This window comes from Phalacrocorax aristotelis, chromosome 23 (genome assembly GCF_949628215.1).
Source record: "Phalacrocorax aristotelis chromosome 23, bGulAri2.1, whole genome shotgun sequence".
NCBI classification, from domain to species: domain Eukaryota; kingdom Metazoa; phylum Chordata; class Aves; order Suliformes; family Phalacrocoracidae; genus Phalacrocorax; species Phalacrocorax aristotelis.
In genome coordinates this window covers 4,328,683-4,349,812 of record NC_134298.1, presented here as the reverse complement: position 1 = coordinate 4,349,812, position 21,130 = coordinate 4,328,683, and the positions used below count along the sequence as shown (strand labels likewise).

The window sequence follows — 21,130 nt, the reverse complement described above, 5'->3', positions numbered from 1 at the left end:
CTTCATAGTAAAACCCATGAATTTAAGCTCTCAATAGCACGAGTCTCTGCCTTGTCCCCTTTTAAATACCCTCTTTCAAAGTATCATCCCTCTTATTGCTGATGTGATGCAATTAAATGAAAAAGCATGTTCTACACAGAAACACCAGGCACCATTAACCAAATCCTCAACTCGGCGTGCCTGTGCCAGGTACCCTTCCCATAAATAGCTTGTTCAGAGCTGAGGTCAAAGCTGGAGCAGGCATTCCAGAAAGTAACCTTATCACAGAGAAGGGCGGGGAGGGGAGAGCTGGATGTTACTTAAGCAAACCATGCCGTTATATCAATAACCAGCACATCAGCGAGTCTCAAATGGAGAGAGCCACAACCAGAGGATGTTAGAGACAGCTCCGGAGAATCAAACCATCCCCAGATCCCATCTGACGCCAAAGAGAGGAAGGACAACTGCAACAGACTCAACTGCAATTCCCGTTTCTCTTTCCACTTCCCAGTTGCATTACTACTCAATACACAGGCCTTCACCTATTTGTATTTTTAAGTCCTTCCTTTCATTCAGAAATCCAGCAAGTAAACCCTAAGTCAATTTTTTTCAAGTTCTGTCTACCTAAAGCGTTTTACCCGAGGATGGCCGAGCAAAGCCGCCCAGCTCTCCAAGCCTCTGAAATGAGACACTTGCAAAACGCACCATATTCAGGGTGTGCCCAAAACACGCGCCGTGGAAAAATCTGTTGGGGTAGTGCCAGTTTAGCAAGGAAAACATTTTCCCCCAGCTGGAAGTCTAGCGCAGCGCTGCTGCCGAGCTAGTGCAACCAGAACGTATCTGCTGGAGGGAAGAACAAAGGAGGCGGAAAAAAAAAAGCCCATGTTACTGCATAATGAAAGCCAAAATCTTTCAGGAAGAAAAGCACATCTGTGAAGTACACCCGCACAATCTCTTCAAGGAAGTCCACGTTTGCCATCGCTCCAGTTTTAATCTTAGCCATGTAGTCATTTTTTGTCTCATGTCAGTATTAGCAAGTATAAAAACACAGCTCTGAACTGTAGCTGCTTACAGATGCTGGCGTAATGTAATACAAAAGTCTTTTCCCCATCCCCCATACCCGTATATTAGACTTCAATATTAGAGATCAGCTCTAAATGGGGCCCCTTTCCCTTGCCGAAATGCTAACTGCAATTTCACATGCGATTGTAGGAAAACAGACGAGTTACCACACCAGGTAACTTCATGGTCTTTAGTGCCAGCTCACATTCAAAAACTTCAAACATTTTTTTTTTCTGCTGCTTCAGACACTGTGACAGGCTTTTCCCAATGAAAAGTCAATATTTATGCAACCCTACCCAAAGTGTCACCCGCAAGTCCTAAAAAATCCGAACTAGAGCTGGTTCTTACTCGCTGCCCCACTGGGTAAGGGCTATAGAGACAAAGCATAGTTTATTGGTAGTGCCAGACACCAAATCATTCCCAGTCCTCCACATTATCCTTCATACTCCATCCCAGCACAGCACCGCAGCCCAAGAAGCAGGCAGAGAAGATCTGACTCCAAACAGAACCACCCAAAACCCTGCAAGAGCACTAAAGGCATCTGCAAGAAAGATACTTTGGCTGCATTCAACACCCCACACCCCAAATTCAGACGCTTTCCTGGGCCACAGCACCTAACTCCACCGTTACTCTTTGCACACACGACCCAGCGCTGAGTGCTGGTTCCCTTCTGCTCCCCCCAAAACAACGGTGACTTCATCCCAGAAAGATAAATTTAAATGAATGCATTGAAATCCCTCTAGTACGAAAGCCAACAACGCTGCCTTAACCAAGTTGTGTGGGTGGCAATGAGAGTACCTACACCGAAAACACCTAACCTCTCCTCCACACTCCGATAAGGTCTGCGTTAGGATCAAGGCTCAAATCAAAATCAGAAACAACTTACTAGACAGCCACCATAACTATAAAACGTGTACTATAGCCAACATTTCTTGGAGAAATAACTGACTCGTTTTTCTTAAGATCCTTCTCAAGCAGCGTTCTCATTTGCCCTCTTTTTCTTAAAAGCAAGAGGGACTTGCAGAGTGTCCTACTTACCCTGGATACCTGATTAAGCATTTTTGAACAATGAACAGCTCTCTGCTCTTCTGCTTTCAAATGCAAAGAAGAACATGTTCAGGATTTGCTCTCTTTCTCTCTCTCTTCCAAAATGAAAGATCCTTGAGGGACATCTCTCTTCACCAACATATTGCTGCTGAGCAGCACATGGATTACAAGCCATTCAGATACAACATACACAAGTTTCCGTAAATCACTAAAAACTAGAAGGTCAGGCACTGTGCTGTAGTTGGTACCTACAATCACAGAATCGCATCATAGAAGTCAAGAGCAAAAAAAAACCACCACAAAAAGCCAAGCAGGTAACTGAAAGTCATAAAGAGTAGAGACAAACTTTTAAGATTGCTATGCATAAATCAGAGTTAGTGGAATGTGTTTGTGACCAGTAGGAAGAGCTTCCTTAGTCCCCACGGCATGGGATCTGCCGTCTGAATTACAGCTCCATGAAGTCACAGATTTGAGAAATGCTATTTAACAGCCCTTGAGATACAGGCTTCCTTATCGTGCTCTCGCTTGAAAAATAATCAAGGGAAAAAAACCAGAATTTCTAAACCCTGTTTCTCAGCCAACTAATGCACAAACTGCAACTGCCCCTTGAACAACCACTGATGCAAGTGCCACACGCATCCTTTTCCAACACAAGGCTTGGAAATTAGTGCTGACAAAAGCATGTATTAGTGAGAAATCTCCATTACTACTCCAAGTCCAGCAGTTCCGAAATCCAGGCAGCACAATGTGACGCAGCGCAGGGAGGAGTCACCACACGGGCTCCAAGACTGTGAAATGATTCACGGCAACACCAAAGTGCGGAAGGTGCTCAGATTTCCCACCAGTAAATGGGGATAATTAAAGTGTGCTTAGGCATCATGGCCATAGGCATCGCAACAACCACAACTGAACACACTGTAGCTACTGTCTGACCCTTGTAAAAGGTGGTGCAAGGAGTTAGTCACTGGGAACTTCGGTTCACTCTCAGCGCCTTCATCTAACTGCCATCAAAAGTGATTTTCCAGATAAGAAACCTGAGCTAGAAGGTAAGTTCCAATTAAATATTTGTTTTCGCTACCTTTTCAGAATTTTCCACAGTACACAGACTGAAGTTGGGGATTGCTGAGCCTAAATCACATACTACTCACCAGCTTAATGACTATGTCGCTGCTCAACACAGGTAACTAATCAGACAAAAATAAGTGACAAATTCCAATGAAACCAGTCTACAGTGAAATGCAAGACAACCAAAGAAACCAACCAGCCTGAGAAAAGCAACTCCTATAAATACGCACATGCCACATGAAATATCTCCTACTTCTACGTAGGAAACAAACACCAGGACTTTGATTACTTGCTAAAGCATCCCGTGGCCACATAAGCCAGAGCCCAGCCAGCAGCCCTCCAGCACTGGGAGGAATCCACATGCCCAGCTCCGTGCAACTTTCACAAACAGCAGTTCCTGATCCTACCACGCTGACAACAGCATTTGGGCTCTTTCAAAGCAGCACAGGTTTCACAGTCACAGACATACAGTCACACCCAGCCAAAGAAGTTCAGTACGATTCTCTACAGGGGAGGCTCCAGCCTGCCTTTGCTGCCACCACCAAGCAAGGGCAAAGCTCCTCTAGGTCCTAACTCTGCCACCGCATGCGCTTTTGAAGCAACATATAAGAGGATCTTAGCTGTGAAACAGAGTTGTCTATTATTAATCCGAGAGCAAATGAAAGGCAACATGGTGGTCCTTGATCCACATAAACCTAAGAATGCATCATGAACCAACTCTGCCTGCATGCACTGTCTTCCTCCATCAGCTGCCTAAGAATCAAGAGCGCCTTGTTAAACCAAGCCCATAGCTGGCAGGGCTTCCCAACAAAGGTGTAACAAATACCTCCCTGCTTTGTTTATGCATTACATGATGGCCTGGTTATGCACCTGAATGACAGCACCTTCCTGGGCAGCAGGTTCATGAGTGCTTTAAAAAGGACCTACCAAGTTCTGATAGATCCCTAACGCTACTGGAAAGATGCAATTCCTCAGGGAGATGCTGCTTTATGGCTAAGATCAGGCAGGCCAGAATGATACAAATGCTTCCAAGCCTGTCCTTGACCAGATACTGAGTCTGGAATGCCACCATGCCAGAAAAACTCAAAGGTCAGCTCTTATCTAAACATGATGTAAACATGTCTTTGTTTCTTTTGCATGTTTCTTTTCCCTCTTGAATCCCAGAGGCAGTCAGTGACATGGCCACTTACTGCAAGCAAGCTACAGGACACGGGGTTTGTAGCATAATTCTCACTAAAGATCTAGAAGCAAGCAAGCAAGCAATTTCCTGGGGGAAGGCAGGGGCACCCAAGAGCAATATATAGCCAAGGGATGCTGACTGAGGGGTGAGACAGGCGTTTTTACACTCATTAAGATATTCCATCTCACTACAGAAATTAAAATAAATCAGGGTAAAAGTCTTCCCTCTAATAAGTAAATTCAGCAAGCTGCAAAATCCAGCCATACTTGAGCAACCCTGTAAAGAGCGTTTGCTTTTCTGCACTCACACAAACATAAAACAATGGTTCTGTACAATAAGTTGGCCCAGGGCGGCTTCCCAGTGGAAAAGTCAGCTCTTCCCCTTCCTGTCTCTTAGCACTACTTTGAAAAGACTGATATTTAAAAGTACTCTAGTGCTTGTACCAGCTCTTAAGGTTGACTTTAGGAGTTTCACTAACAAGGACGAACGCGCATTCAGCCTCAACTTCAGTAATGCCAGAGCTCCTGAGACCCAATGTCAAAGCGCTGATGCCAACAGGACAGTCAATGCTGGGAAGGCTAATTACTAAATACCCACAGGCATAAACTTTAAACTAGGTTTGGTGGGCCCGGCCTAGATGCCAGTATGCATACACACCAGCTTCTGAACCTATGGACAATAGAAGAATCATTCTTTTTATTAGCTTTAAAATCTTTGGCTTTTTAAGAGTACTCGGGAGGTTGGGGAACGTAAAGGCGTGACTAACACAAAGGGCAGAAAAGTCAGCGAAGAATTTCACGCATCATGTCTCTGAATACCGCACTTCCTCCTGGGATTAAGATGAGTGGCAAAGAAATATCACTTTGCGGGACAACACATCAATCTACGAAACCCACAACATGGGAAATTTAATACTACTTTGGATAGAATTTTCATCAAATGCTTCCTCTAATAACAATTACAATACTTATGCTATTTTACTACTAATCCCAACAGTAAGTTCATGGACACTATAAAACAGGAATAAAGTCATTAAACACTCTTCCCTAACATCACAAGAACGCCTTTATGTCCAGCCAGCAGGGATCACATGCTCAGCTACTAGCTTTGCTCTGGGAGAAAGCCGAACCCATGCCACGTTTAAGACTTCACATACATAAATTCATCCTGTGCTAGCATCCCAAAACATGATGTGACATTTAGCTGGAATTTAATATTCAAGAGCTGTAACATCTGTTTATCAGCACTCATCCATATGAGTGCCTTTTTGGAGGATGTTGAAGTTACCAAGTGCACACACTGTTCACATCCACCTACATGGTTCAGTAAAATCTGTGGCACGCAGTACTCGACCAGCCATGAACATTACTTTGGACAACAGGTATCAAAACATTCGGTTATTCCTCCACAGAGATCTGAACAAACCCGGAAAGGCGCAGGTATGCAAAAGTCCCGGTGACTATTTCCAGCCTTGGTCGGAAAGCCGTCCGCATTCCAAACAGGACCCCTGTGACTGCTGCAGGGAGCTTTTTGTTGACTGTAGCTATACTTCACAGACTGAGGTTTAAGTTCAATAGGTCCATCAGGGTGGAAGAGATCATCTACTGATGCAAGCAAGAATTTACACAGACTAGACATAGAATATGGCCTTTTAAGAGATTTGTTCAAAATACTGCGACATGGAACTCCTACAGAAAATGCTCGTCTTTGGAAGAAAAATTCCCCTTCTTCCTTGACCTATCTCAGGACCTCTTCCCTTGATGAGGATCTTCCTCCTCCACACACAGATTGACACCTAACACTTATGCAAACAGCATCCAGTTAACAACGTAATTATGAAGCTGTTGTCATCATTTAATAAAAGTCACAGACAAGGAGAAAATTCCCAAGAGTATTTCCCAGAGATGCAAGAAGAGAACATACTTGCTTCACACTTCCACTGGCACTTGGACCAAATACTTTCAGAGGTTTGTTTTGGGTTTTGGTTTGTATTTTTTTTTTCCCAGGCAGTTCATTTGAAAAAAAATTCCCCCAGTCACAACTATGCTGTCAGCTACAAAGATTCAGACTGGCCTTACTTTACATAACTGGTTTACAACAAAGATTCTCATTATAAAAGGACAAACATTTCATTTCAGGGGACAGGTCCAACACATCACGGAGAGAACCATTTATAGTATTTCAGGTTTGTAACTGCAGCGTGCTCGCACTGCTCCAGCCAGCCAGGATTTCCAGGACTTGCTGCTCCACAAGAACACCGACAACTACCACATGCACGTAGAATTTTATTTCAAGATTGCATGTGCTGCCTGAACTAGGAAGCGTGCTCAAATCACACCACACCAGTTTTAACAATTACTCCTTTGATCTAAGCCCACCAAGAGAAAAGCGTTCCTACAAAAACCAGATTTTTCATCTGCCCCCTTTCACCTCGCTCTCCCCCCATCAGAGGTAAGCAAAGCACGGCTGCTACTTACAGTGGTACGTGGGGTTGTTCTGGGTCTGCTTTGGTCAGTTCCTCCTCTTCAACGTCAGACTCTCCTCCTGAGCTGCTGTCAGTGACATCCGAGTCAAACGCTTGTTCACTGGATCTCAAGTTGGCCATACCACTGGCCGTGAATCTCTCCAGTTCTTCCGATATTGAATCGCTCTTCAAGAAGCTGCTTAGGCCTTCTGAAGTAGCTGTCTCACTCGCAGCTTTTCTTAGGGCCGCTTCTGCTTTCCTGGTCAACATCAGCTGGCTCCGATGCCTCAGGGGGTCCAAAGTTGGAAGCTTGCTCAGAGTTTTCTCCAAGAAGCCACCCAACTGCTGCTGGATGTGTCTCTCCACCTGCTTCGCCTGCACAACCTGCAAGCGTTTCTGCAGCCTGCGGGCACGGTTCTCAATGTCTGCCTGCCGTCGCAGCAATGCCCTCGTCCTCATCTCGGAGTCGAGAGCACTGTGGTGGCCGGCCAACAGAGGTGGTTTCTGCTCCTCCAACTTACTGCTCCCAAAGTCAGAGTGACTAGCAACACCAGGCAACCTCGTCTCTCCACTGCCACCCTCGAGCACCCGCTGTTGCTCCATGGAATTAAGGACAGATTTGTTTGCAGTGCTATTATTGCTAAATGGAGTTGTATGTTCTGCATCAAGGCTTCTATGTGGAAGAGTGCAATTGCTCAAACCGGTCTTCAAGTCCCCCAGTTCAGAACCTCCCGCATTATAGTCAACACCCTGGAGGGCAGCAGCAGGAGGAGCACACTTCCCACCGTTCAGAGAACTAGAGTTTTCATGGTCTGAATTGGTACTTTTGGCCAATTTCTTGGCCAAGCCATTTACAGGCGCTTGTGGGAGAGGTGGCTGGCTATTAGTACTCATTGTTTTTAGATTCTCCAAAGTGAATTCCAACACTGGTTGCCTCCCCAACAGATCACTTGTTTTCAAGAAGGACTGAGATAAGAGAGAGTGAGATTTAAGGACTGTCTGCTTGTTGAAGACTCCTTGCAGCTTCAGAGGCTCTTTTGAAGAAACAGATGTTACATCCGAGCAGAGATAAGAGGCCACTAGTGGCTGCAGCTTGCCCAGCTCTTCCTTCGTAGGGTTGTTTCGGAAATCTAAACTGGGATCCTCCGGAGCAATGGCTTTCCTTTTGGTGCCGTTGGCAGCCAGGAGGATGTTGTTGGCGTTGCCGTTGCTCTCGGCACTGCCAGGTGACAAGGTGGAGGACGGGGGAGCCAGCTTGAATCGGATGTGGTGAGCTTCAGCTGCTGCGTCAGTGAGAGCGGGCGCCATCGCAGCCATTCAGCACAGAGAGACGGGAAGTCCAGCCTCTCCTGGTGCCGAGGCCAGCTCCACTGCCTCCCACTGCCTCTCCCGAGGGCAGCCTACAGAAGGGAAGGAAAAAGAGAAAGTTAGGCACTGCACTCATGGAAAATAGAATAAACAAGACTAACAGTAGCAGCGAGACTTATCGACTCCTGGTGAAGCCACGCAAGCTTCATGTTCAGCACACCATCCCCCCTCTGCGACCACCAGCCTCATGCTCGACAGAGCCATCCAGGCACCCGGCAGGTAAAAAGTGAAGTAGCAACACGCAAGCCAGCCCTCAGGATCTCCCACAGCAAGGGCCTGCCTCTAACTACTATCCTCATCTTTCAGTCCATCCACTCGGCACACCAGCATCCTCCCAGGCCTTCGTAAAAGGTCTGGCCCTGGTTACACCCATTCCTCCAGCAGCACACCAACTTCATCTTTAAAATCTCTGAATAACATCTATAAAACAGTTTTCACTGCTTCTACTGCCAGCTCAGGTGCATTAAAAAATGACAAATCAGAACTGTAACATGTAACAGAGACGGGTCTTGAAGGGAACAAATTTCCATATGCTTAAACTCCCAGTGGCTAAAGGCACCCCACACCCACTGGCAGCCCCACAGCTTCCCTGAAAGAAGCCTTGGATTTGAAGAAAGTCGTTTCCCTGGTGCATATGAAACCTACTTTCCCAGAAGTACATTTCCGAATAAGCCAGGTGATTTCCAGGTTAGCAATTCCCATTTCTCTTTCAAGAACATGGATAAAGATTAACCCACATGCACACCATGACAGAGCAGTTCTAGGCTCTGACTGTAAAAGCAAGCCATGGCTTAACTCAACTAGATCAAACAAGTTAAGAGAAATAATCAAAGACCTTTCATTCATGTATATTGCAACCTTTCCCCCTCCATCACCTTCAAGTGTCTGGTCATTTACCTTTCTCTACCACTAAGAGTCGGTATTTTCTAAAGTCTTTTTTTTTTTTTACCTGCATTCACATAACACACAGCACAGACTGCGCTACCAGTGCAACAGTTACTTTATTTTCCTTTTGCTGCAAAATTTATCTAGCACCTTCATAAGCTATTTCAATGTCAATTTAATAATAAGAAGCAGCTCTGATCTCTTGCCTGATATGCCAATCCTCTAATTTCACATAAATTTGCATAAGCTTGTTGTAGCTGTTCGTTAACGCACCCCAATGACCAAATTAATATACCACTTTACAAGAAAAGCGGGGGCTATCTAAAGTTTTAATATGTTGAACGAGCAAAATTTAGCAGCCAGTTTTGTTTCCAGCCTCATTCAGCTGCACCACAGTTGCTCCCCAGCATCACACCAGGTGCTTCCCCGTAACAGGGACCACAGACAAACATTAGGGCTGAAAAACACTAAGTACTAAAAACTGAATTTTTGTTAAAAGTCAGAGATGAGTTAGAGAAACAAATCCACATCCCCACGGAGGGAAGGCCCACAGGGCAAGCTCAAAGTTATTTGCTCTGTTTGGTTTCCAGTGAGCGCGTACGTCGGCCAACTGGCAGGTCCCTCACCAGGGCTACGATTCAGACCATCTGCAGTCTTGCTAACTAACTCTCTTGCCAAACCCCATTAGGAGACAGAGAGGAAGAAGACAGGGAAGAAAGGATACACTCACAGAGGGACCAGTTAAAAAGAAAAACCTAAAAGCTCTCATAACAGAAGTACCAAGACACTCGAGGTGGGTTCAGACTTCAGAAGTCCCCTGCTGACAGAACCTGGCGTATTTTGTAACCAACTATACCTTGTCCTTACCGAAAAAAGGATAGCGCACGCTTAAAAATTTACTGCACCCTCACTGAAAATGGCTTTTAGTCACCACTTGGGTCCATAAATAAGGCTGAACATGACTATTCAGGGAGGAAAAAAAAAAAAAAAAGGAACTTGCAGGGAACTTTCCACTTGTAGCTAAGACACCCTTGGGAGAAGAGGGAGGAAGGCTGTCAGAATAAAGGACTTCCCCCACTCCAGTTCTCCTACCAAGACCTTCACTACAGAGACACGTACACTTGGGATGACTGTTCCTAACGGGTGCTGTCAGTTCTGCAGAAACACACTGGTCTGTCTTCCAAAGGAAGACTCTTGGATCAGCGCTCTTCACTACAATTACTGCCACAGCACTGCAAGACACCGACAGCAGCTTAGGAAATTCCCATATTGCAAAAACAGACCAAGCTGCACTTGGCGCTGAATGCAATGATTCTATATGAACATATTTGCATTGCACTGCAGCCGTTTAGGAGTTTACCTATGCTGAAGAGTATTTTAGAGTAAATTTGTAGGCCATCAACTTTAGTTAAATTAACAGAAGTAGAAAACGGAAGTGAAACTTTCATACTGCTTTTTCCTCCGGGTTAGCAAACTCACTTTAAAAAGAAAATCCTCCTACTAAGCTACTGCAACCCTCCTTGGCTTCACTTTTAGTTGGGTGGACAGCATTTCAAATACTTTGGAAGCCTGGAAAGCCTCCCTTAAGAATAAGGCTTTGTTCTAGTAGCTTAAAGATGACCTCCAAGAGTTATTGGGTGTATTTTTTTTATTTTATTTAGGTCCTTATGAACTATCTGCGTGCTAGACAGCACTGGTTTTTCTAACACTGAATTAGATCTCTACTCTTATGAACAACTCTTGGAAAAAACATTAAGGAACATTTGTAAGCATTTTCCCTCTCCTCCATTCCTAACTTCTGGTTGTTATTAAAGCCGTATTACACTTATCAGTAATTTCTTCTTAACCAGGAATTGGAGGGGAAAGAGTGCTAAGGCATCTGAGGTGATCACAGGGAGAAGGAATAAAGAGAAAGAAAGGTCATTCACATGGACAGTCTGAGGAACTTTCAGAGCGTTCTGACAATGCTGATAGTAATTCCAAGAACTATCCTGAATCTTGTGTCTGCCGCTGGGACTCAAACCATGCTGGCAAGTTCTACCCAAACCACTAATATCCACCACTATTAGTACATTGATGTGAGCACCCATGGGTCCCTTTTTTTGGTGTTTCTCCACCAAGGGTCCCTGACTCCAGCACTCGAGTTGACATGCATGTGACCAAGAGGCTTCTCCTCCTGCAGAAGTCCTGCTGGTAGACAACTGCCAGAGTAACTGGATATCTGCTCCAGTTCCACCACCACAGCGCGTGTGCTGCCGCACATGCTCCAGCCCTGCCTTCAACAGCCACGGCATGACACCTTGTGCTAGACTTCACTTGGGAAGATCCCGCAGGAGCTTCTTCTGGAAGGCCAACATGGCATTTACAACGTGTCTTAAGATAATACTCAAAATCCACAAGCACATTCTTGATTTCCACTTTAAAACTAGAGCACTGCCAGAGCAGTTAGCATTAATTAACAGAGGAAAGATGAAAGGCTCTAGTAAGCAGGTAAAAACAGGGTAATCGTAACTCGCCCATCTTCCCTCACTTCAGGGAGTGCACGTGAGGCCACCGAGGGGGGAAAGTCACCAGGCCTACTCAGGTGGCTTCACCCACAGTCCCATGTCAACTACACCAACACTCAAACTCTTAATGCTTTTTAAACACAGAGCAGAGGGAAAAGCAGGAATAAGATCAAGGCAACGATGGGATGTTAGAAGAGGCACAAGGAACATGCCCAGTCACACTAATACCCTGGAGCAGCTACCGAGTCACGACACCCCTGAACACAATCCTTCAGCATGCTGACTTATTCAAGACTGCCTGCTTTTAAAACCCAATTTTACAACCAGAGGTTGAAAGTAAAACTGGGTTTCTAAGTGCACGATTTTGTGCAACACCTCAGAAAATAAACCAAAAATGAACACAGGAAGTTTCTGCTCTCTGAAATCTTCGTGACAAGAGTTTCAGGGGGAGAAATCAGGCATCTGTGCTTCCAGTGAGGTTCACTAGAAGATCCAAGGAGCTCTGAATCCTGGACACAGGAGGTATCAATAGCCCCTCCTTTGCCCACCTGTCTAAACGCCCATTCCAGTTTCTCTCCTGATGGGCTCTCCATGCCCTCACACCAGTGGGTCCCCTCGCAGACACGAGTGCCCCCATGGCCACCCTTCTCACCCCACCAAGCCCTGCACCCACCCGGCTGCACTACCTCTGCCTTTGACCCCTCCCAGCACCACTGGGTGACACACACATTTACCTTGTGTATTTATATTCCGTGAATTACAGTTTAAACCCCTGACATTATATCCAAGTTCCTGCACCTACTGTCTAGTTTCATCACATGCCAAACCACACTGGGACTGCTCTTTAGAGTTGGTGCGAGGCCTCCTTACTTCCCCAGCTCTCCTCCTACGAGGCACTCGCCCAAACCCACCTGGGCACATTCCCTTTTCCCTACAACTTGCACAAGAAATGGAGACAGAAGAGGTGGACTGAAGTTCAACACATACATAAAGGACAAATAACCTCTGTGTTAGATGCAAGCCTCCCCTCAACCGACTACACAACTGTCTGCGAACTCCTTCACCTCCGAAGCTCTGTCCTACCCAACACACGGGTTTTGCAGAGGATACGCACACGAAGGTGCTCTTGAATTAGACGCAGTAAAGGCAAAGCTACCCTGAAGGAAGTGAGTATTATACCAATTCCCACTTCCCCTCTCCTCCCCCACTACGAGTGCAGCCAACTCTTGAATTCGTGTGGTTACAAATGTCTTTTAGAAAAAAAAAAAAAAGCACCACCACCACCCAATCTTGCTAGAATAAAATCCATATACATTTTGCAACTGAAATACATCATCTGTGTTTCTAACCTCAGCGGAGTTACTTAAAATGTAGGTACTCAACACACAGGCTAATACCCTGAGCCCTAGGAATATCTTCCACATCAAAAATGTACATCTACCAAAAGTGATAGCTATTATGCATAACAGACCCACCACATGCCTTTTGTTATCACCTTTCAACATTTTATAGTTGTAAGACAGATGTTTACCAATTTAGAAAGAGATTTACAGGAGAAGTAACTCTCAAAGCTTTAATTAAGGAAATGTGACAGGCAAGTACAGGACGATAAACTTCTTGATAAGCCAGCTCTTATGTGCAGTTTGGAAGACTGCATGCCTACGATGACCTACATTTGGGAAACAGGCGCTTTTTTTTTTTAATATTAAGAAAAGGCTAAGAACATACATAAGAACCACAGATTTTTAAAATAGATACACGAGCACCTTCCACATATATTAACGCTACCGACTCACACCTAATCTCTTGGGGAAAAATAAGAATTTTAACATTAAAGAACATCCCAGCGAATGGTACTTATGCACTGGAACAAATAAGATATATTACTGAGCTCCACTGTTATAGCCTTTGTTTCCAACCAGAAGCTCTCAAGATTAAAAGAAAAGCTGCCGTTTCCACTTGCTGGTCCCCACAAGTGGCAGGGTCTTTTGGTCAACTCTAAAAACAGCAACGTGAGGCCTCCTTCTTCAAGAAGGGTTTTCTCATAGGCCTGTGAATTCTCATTGGATATAAATAAACCAAATCAATTGCATAATCTGAGGTAGAGAAGGTTTTATCAATATGATGTCAGAAAGAAAAACAAAAGCCACAAAGCAAGATTAACCGTCATCTCCCCAGTCAAAAGTCTGGAAAGTTGAATAATTACAAGCAAGAATGCCTTCACCTGGAAAACAAAGCAGCTAGAGATAAAAATACCCATTACTGTTCAGTCACTCTTCAGACCAAAGTTGCTGTGTGCAGTCAAATAAAAAGAAATGTGGTTTAAAAAACAATAATGGGACATTTGCACAAAGAAGCAGTCTGACAGAGACAAAAAAAAAAAAAAAAGCTTTAATTGTGAAATCCGGGTCTCCCCCCATCCAGTATCAGAGAGATTTTGTTTTTCTTTCACATAATCTGGGCAAGTTGCCCAGGAAATATGAAAACCTGAACTCAGGACTCAGGGAGCAAGTTAAACAAAAAACAGAATTGCCTTTTAATTTTAAAGACATATTTTCATTCACTAGGTGCAGTCATACAGCCTTTGCTCAAAAGCATATGATTGTTACTGAAACTTTTAACCCCCTCCCACCCTGTAAATGGCACCACCTTAATATTTCATCTTTTAAAACAAGGCATAGACTGTCACTACAGAAAGTCTTTTGGAGTGCCTTACATTAACTGGCCATGTCCTCAAGAGGAAATAACAGAATAGACAGGAGTAGAATTAAGTGTCTCCAATCACTAAATCCCTGCCCAGTCTGCCAGACTGGCCTGCGGATGAGTTTAAATACCTTATTTTGAATGGAGTTCTTCACACACTTCTCCAGGACGCATGTGCTCAGCTCACTACAGATCTCAGCTTTTATTGCTCCTAGGATCTCAGAGGAGAGCGAGCGATCCATGACGACTGCCATGGCAGCGACCAAAAACAAGACAACGCGAACTCCAGAACAGAGGTGCTTGTTTAATAGAAGGTGATGTTCATTCACACATCACAGATTCTTATTTATGGGCCATAATTACACTATGAACTCGGTTTGCTGCTTCTCATTTAGTATAAGGCAACTTCATGGTAACCTTTCCTATCATATATCCTCTGTCGCTGCAGACCTCAACAGGAAGTTATAGAGATTTCGGAGAGGGGACTCCTAACGTTTGATAGAGCTGAAAATGAAAAATATTTAGGGTCCATCTTCTGCTAACATCTGAGGCCTGAAGTAGCTCCCGAAACAGAAGTATATATTTCAATTAAACTTTTTTTAAAAATAGCCAGGGTTTTTTTAAACACTTGTCTTCTCCACCAAACCTGCAAAAAATAAGTTTGCAGCAAGAGATTGAGGAAGAGATGAAGATGCGGCCTGTTAAGGCTGACAGCTACTCCCATTTCCTCTCTTCAGATACGATTTTGTTACTCTTTTTTCTCGTATCATTAGATAAACAGCAGTTTCATCATTAAATTCAGACACTGCGCTGTCAAAACTCTATCCTCCAGAATTACGTCTTTGTGGCTATTAGCATATCCCATTTCACAATTTGTCTCATTCTCTAAACTGAGTTATACTTTGGCAGTCATCTGCTAACAGCAGGTCATGGCAGGGGGAGAAACACACTTATTTTTTAACTTTCTTTGAAACCTGAAGGGGGCCTTATCCAAGCTATCCTCTTCCAAAAACACAGGCCTGAACTCAGGCCGGAGAGGACACGCGCAGGGTTTAAGGGAATTATGTTTACTCAAGTCCTGCATCACCAGGACTCTTGCCGATTTGAGTATGACAACTCCTTGCCCAGCTGAGAAAAAAAAGTGAAAGCCTTCATTCTAATTTAAACGATTTGTTACAGAAAACTGCATCCTTGAAGAGGCAGCTAAACGGCCGTTTACAAGGCTGGGAAGGACTCTCAACCCAAGCAGCGCGCTGAAGTCTTTGCTTCTTTTTCAACCCAGATAAAAATTGTATTCCTGGAAGTTATGAGCAGGGACATGGTATATTTATAAAATGCTGCAACAGAAACGGTGCTTTTCAGATCACCTGCCATTCTGACTGCCCAACCGCTAAGAGGCTCTTCTTAATGAAAAAATAAACACTTTGAACAGAGGCATGCGTGCAGAACTTAAATATTATTTGGTCTAATCAGTATATGATCCACCTGAGACACTTACACTAAATTAAATTCCCATCTAGGCATACCTTGGCCCACCCCTTTCCCACACGGTCCAATAAAAAGCAAACAAAAAAAAAAGCAAAATCAGGTGCTGTTAAATGGGGATGGGCAGAGAGATCACTGACCTACTCTCAAAAAATTGTTCCAGAAAAATATAATTTTCCAGAAGAGCAAAATTATATGGGGCCCACAAATCAAACCATGCTGCTCGCCCTTTCTCCCCGCTCCTCAAGCTTCACCCTTTCCCTGCCTTGGTAGGGCCCAAGAACTCCTCAGGCCTTACCTTTACTTCCCTATACATTAAGTCTTATCCTCCCTGGAAGAGTCTTTTGAGGTTCCTAAGGACAGGCACCACTCGCTGCCTGAGCAGAAAAAGGGTGGAGTGCTGAAACTCCAGAGACAAGTCTTTGTTCGGAGCGTTCATTAGATAATGGCAGTTGCGCTCACAAAAACAGTTACAAACAGAGCAAAAGGAAGTGACTTTGGTCAAAGAACTGCTCAGTTTTCACCCCTGACTTGGGTGATGTCAGAATTGCACCAGTTCTCCAGTTACCGGATGATCGCTGAAAGTAAATGAGACTTGAATACAGTGTTAAAAAAAAAAATAAATAAAAGAAAAAAAAAAGGGAGGAAAAAGCATAAAAGAAACACAGCCACATCTGCCTGGTCATCTGCCACTTTATCACCTCTGAAGAGGGAACACAAGTCATCCTCATTGCTAAATCATTACAAATCAGCTATAACAGTATCACAACCAAGTTCCACAATTAACTGCTCCTGCAGCATATCAATCCATTAAGCCCTACACAGCTGTGCTACCTTGGCAGTGCGGCTACAGGGGAAAAAAAAAAGAACCCAACCCCATACCCATCCCTCCCGCGCCAGAAAAACATGCCGCCCATATCTCGTCTCTGACGGTGGCCGACAGCGGACACCTCGGGAAGGAGAAGCGAGCTGCCCCGGGATCCTGGTCCCATCGGTGGGTCGGGGCTTTCCCCAGCTTCGCCTTCGCAGCCCCTGGGTCGACGCCGCTTCATCTCCCCCTTCGCCGATTCAAAAGGCCACTGCCTTCTCAATTAAAGAAATAATATAATCTCATTGAACGGCCTTGCTCCCCGCACCGTTCCCGAATGAAAATTGAAGAGGGCTACGCTAAAGCAGGGGAAGAGAGGTTCCTCCGTGAAAACAAAGGCTATAAAAAGGACAAATATGGATTTAAAGAGAAAACGCTTGTATACAAACAGATCACTGGATTCCTAAATGACGGCAGTGGTTCGGTCACCCAGACACATAACACCTTCACCACCACCACCATCCCCCCCCCAAGTGTTTTATATCCCTGTCGTCAGCGGGACCGTACCACGGCTGAAGTACTCTCCTACTTTCCTACCTCCGAGAAACGGGCTTTTACCTCGCCTTATTTTTAGAGGCACAAATCACACTGTGCACAACACATGACATGATGTAACCGTGAACACAGACATGGCCCAAACCAGTTCAAAATATAATGGTCAGTCAAAACAAATAAAAACCTGCAGTTCCTCCCATATCCTGACCGGTTTCATGGAAAACTACAGTTTGTCATTCAAGTGCATTTTACATAACAGGCAACATAATCTATATTTTGACCCACCTGTACGCAAATTTAACGAGAGGGGAGACGACACCTCGGTTTGTGAAAAGGATCTGCCTTTTTTTTATATATTTTATCTTTTACACGACCCTCGTTTATACCCAAAAGGAGGCAAATTTCTCTGTAATCGAGCACTGGAAGATGCTAATCCCGTGATGTAAGTAAACACACGTACCGATCACGGAAAGCATTGCAGGATAGCCGTGCTCTTCCAGCTTGTTTTGAGAAAAATAAATCCGGATCGGCGGGGCCGGTTAGAAAAAATACAAAATAAAAATAAGCAGCCGGAAAGTAAATACAGGAAAATGGCTTAGCAGCTCAAACCCACATGAAAAATTACGCTATTGTATATCCCCGGAGAAGAGGGAGAGTGCACGGTGACACATCCACGGCTCCCGCACGCCGGCACCGGTGACAGCGCCGGAGCCCACCGGGGCGCCGGGATTACCGGAGACCGCTACGTTAATATTTTCCAGGCGGATTTAGGGACGGAGGAGCTGCTCCCCTCCACACGTCTTTGACAAGATTATGCAATTTTTTTTTTCTGTTTACTTTCTAAAGTTCCCGTGTGCCCTCCCTCCCCCCCCCCCCCCGGTTACGGAATAGCGATATCCCCCCCCCTCACCCCGTCCCTTCCCCGCCGCGGGGCCGGGCTCCGCCGCCGTGGGGCCGCCGGCCACGTGAGGGGCCCCGGCCGGGCCCGGCGGGACCCCGCCGCCCACCGGGCGCCTCCGGGCCGGGGATTTCAATTTAAAGTGGCGCCACCCCCCCACACCCCCGCCCGAGGGAACCGCAGCACCGGGGGCGGCGGGGCGGCGGGGGGGGGGGGGGGAGCGGGACGGCGGGTCAGCCCGCCCCCGGTTCCCCCGCCGCGACCCCCGCACTTTCCCCGGCAGCGGGAAGGGAGGGGAGGGAAGGGGGGGGGGTGGCGGGGGAGCCGCCTCCCGCCGGGCGGAGAAGTTGGGGCGCGGCGGCCGCCCCGCAGCGGGGCCCGGCGGGGCGCGGCGGCGGTAACAAAGGGGCGGCGGGGGAGGCGCGGGGCGGCGGGCGCGGAGCGGCGCGGGGCGAGCGGCACCTACCACGTGACGAGCGGCGAGCGCGGTCCGGGCGGGCTCGGCCCCCCACAAAATGGGCGCAGTTTGCAAACAAACCCCCGACCGAGGGGCGGCCGCGGTGCCGCAACCGGGGACGGGCGCCGCCAGCCCCGGCCGCAGCCCCGGCGCCCCCCCCCGCCCGCTCGGGCCCGCCCCGGCGGCAGGGGGGATGGGCTCGCCCGTCTCCCTCGGCGGGCGCAGAGCGGCGGCCGCAGTCCGGGCTGGGGCGGTGCGGTGCGGGGTTGCGGGGTTGGGGGGGGGGGGGGGAGCGGCCCCCCCACCCCCGGCTCGGAGCGCTGGGCGGCGGCGGCGGGGCGGGCCCGGCGGGCGGCGGGGCGCGGCGGAGCGGGCGCTGCGGTGCTTTTCTTCTCCCCCCGCTCCCCCCCGCTCCGGGCGAGCGCGGCAGCGGCGCGGCTCGGAAAATGGCGGCCGGGCTCCTTCTCTGCCCTCCCCCTCCCGTCAGCCGGAGAATGCACCGGGGGGGGGGGGAGGAGGAGGAGGAGGAGGGGGGAGAGCGCCACAGCGCCCCCGCCGGCAGTCGCGCGCACGGCGCCCGCCGCCCGCCCGCCCGCAGCCAGGGGGCCCCGCCGAGCTGCCGCCGCAGCGCCAGGCGCCCGCCGCGCGGAGGAGCTGCAGTGCGGGAGGGGCGGCCGCCGCCGGGGGAGCGGGGGGGGGGGGGGGGTGAGTGGACGGACAGACAGACGGGGGGGCGGGGGCGGGGCGGCCCCGCCGCCTATTGTCCGGCCGCCGCGTCCGCCGCTGCGGGCGGCTGCTTCCCTGCCGCCGCCCACCAGGGGGCGCACGGCCGCCCCGCAGCGCGCAGGCGCGCTCGGCCCCGCTCAGGGGCGGGGTTCCGGCAGGGCGCGCGGGGCATGCCGGGAGATGTAGTCCGATAGCCCCCCCGCAGCCCCGCCACGTGCCGCCGCGGGGTCCGGGCTCCCACAGCCTAGGACGGGGGCTCAGCCCTCTCCCTGCTGAAACTTTCACTGTTTTAAGCACACACACCCCCCAACAATACCCCCACCATTTCCCCTTTTTCCATCTCTGAGCTTGCTCCCCACCAAGAAACTTTCAGAGTTTTAAGCAGTTTCCCCCTCAAAACCAACACATCTACCTCTTCCATCTCCATCTGCAGCCCCGGGAGCTTTTTACTGGCTCACTTCACACTCCCCCTGCCAGGCTCTTCAGCTTTAGTCCCAAAAATTGTGGTTAAAAATTCCATTTAAACCTTTAAATCCAGAGCAGCTCTGGGAGGTGTTACCCGAAGCCAGCCAGGTTTAGAGGTGCTACTGCAAAATAGGGTCCTGGTTGCACAGGCACCTCCCCTGTCAGCCCCCCCGAAGGCTCCCAGTGCTGCCCGGTGAGCACCTGCACTCAGGGATGAAGGTCTGCACATGGGGATCCACAGCCCCTGATGTCAAGGGCTATGAACAGGCTTTATAGCAAATGCCATAAGGAGACGTGGGGTTGGAAACTGCAGGAGCACAATCTACAGCCGAGCAGAAGAGGGTCACTCATACTATGATAAGGATACTGCCTCCCCCTCCTTGACAAACTCCATCTCACTCGGTGTGACCTGCGCACGTAGAGGCAGCGGAGCAGGAAAGAATTCATTTGGGACTGCAGAAACCATTTCACCTCTTTGACCTTCAGTTTTGCCATTTGCATGAGGGTGACGCCAGTCTGTCCCTCAGCGCAGCTGGAGCCAAGGCGTGTACGTTCACCTGACATTTGGGGTGCCACAAAACTGCTCAGCATTGCTGCCAGGCAAAGGCACTCTCCCCCCTCCGGTGGATCTACATGTTGATTTTGATTTGATATCTATTGCATTCAGCACACTTTTCCCTCGCTATAGCTATGCTGCCTCTACAGTAGAAATGCAGTTATGCCAATTTAAAAAAAAAAAAAAAGTGCTTTATACCATCGTTTGCCTGCAAAGGGGAAAAGCTACAGCAGTGCATGCTGTTATACACCAGAGAGGAGTGTTTGCCCTAGGGAGTTGGGTTTAGAGGAAAAAAAAGTTGTACTGCCTCAACTGCAGAATTAGGTAAGACCTATGAATACTGTTTCCATAGCCAGTGTGGGCAATCCTGATCTGTCTTATGCAGCACACAGACAAGTTTCTTTCTTCCTCTTGCTTCAAATCCCAGCACCACACGAGGGGAAAAGCAATGCTCCCCTCTGTTAAAGAGCATTTAGAGATACAGAGTCAAGATACTACCGTTGCTCTTTAAAATCCAATATATTGCTTAACAAGTCACATGTGGAACTGTCATTACAGCTGTTTTTTTGGGGCCAGGAAATCCTTGGGACAACACATTTCATAATTTTTTTAAGGGCCTGCGTGGCCACCTACACTCGCAGCCAGAACTACCCCAGAGGCCAGATGCTGTGTCCCTGCTGACCAACACAAATGCTCAAAACTTTAAAAGCACTTAAGTATGAGCAAAGAGAAATGTCCTACTAAGGACAGCAGTTGCTGAATTTCATGCCCTAGGAGGGAGTTGCAGGCAGCCAGCTCTGCTCCTGTGCATGCCCCCTCTTGCAGCCACACTCCTCCCCTCCTAGATGGCCGTCCCCCATCCCAATGCACCCGTTACCCAGTTCTCAGCAATTCCATGCAGTACCTTGGAAAAAAATGAG

At 47.7% G+C, this 21,130-nt stretch overlaps 1 protein-coding gene across 6 annotated transcripts in view; it reads right to left on the bottom strand.

Annotated features, from left to right (window-relative positions):
• Nucleotides 1-21,130, bottom strand: part of KANSL1 (KAT8 regulatory NSL complex subunit 1) — a 101,718-nt gene that overhangs the window by 74,278 nt on the left and 6,310 nt on the right. For 3 of the 6 annotated variants that reach the window (XM_075117132.1, XM_075117138.1, XM_075117137.1), the window contains exons 1-2: nucleotides 18,473-18,926; nucleotides 6,811-8,197 (exon numbers count right to left, since the gene is read on the bottom strand). In XM_075117132.1, the coding sequence (XP_074973233.1) occupies nucleotides 6,811-8,114 (1,304 nt within the window). In that variant the 5' untranslated portion in view covers nucleotides 8,115-8,197; nucleotides 18,473-18,926. Of the gene's footprint in view, nucleotides 1-6,810; nucleotides 8,198-17,568; nucleotides 17,588-18,472; nucleotides 18,928-21,130 lie in introns of those variants that run through there. The other 3 variants (XM_075117136.1, XM_075117135.1, XM_075117133.1) reach the window with 3 other exon arrangements.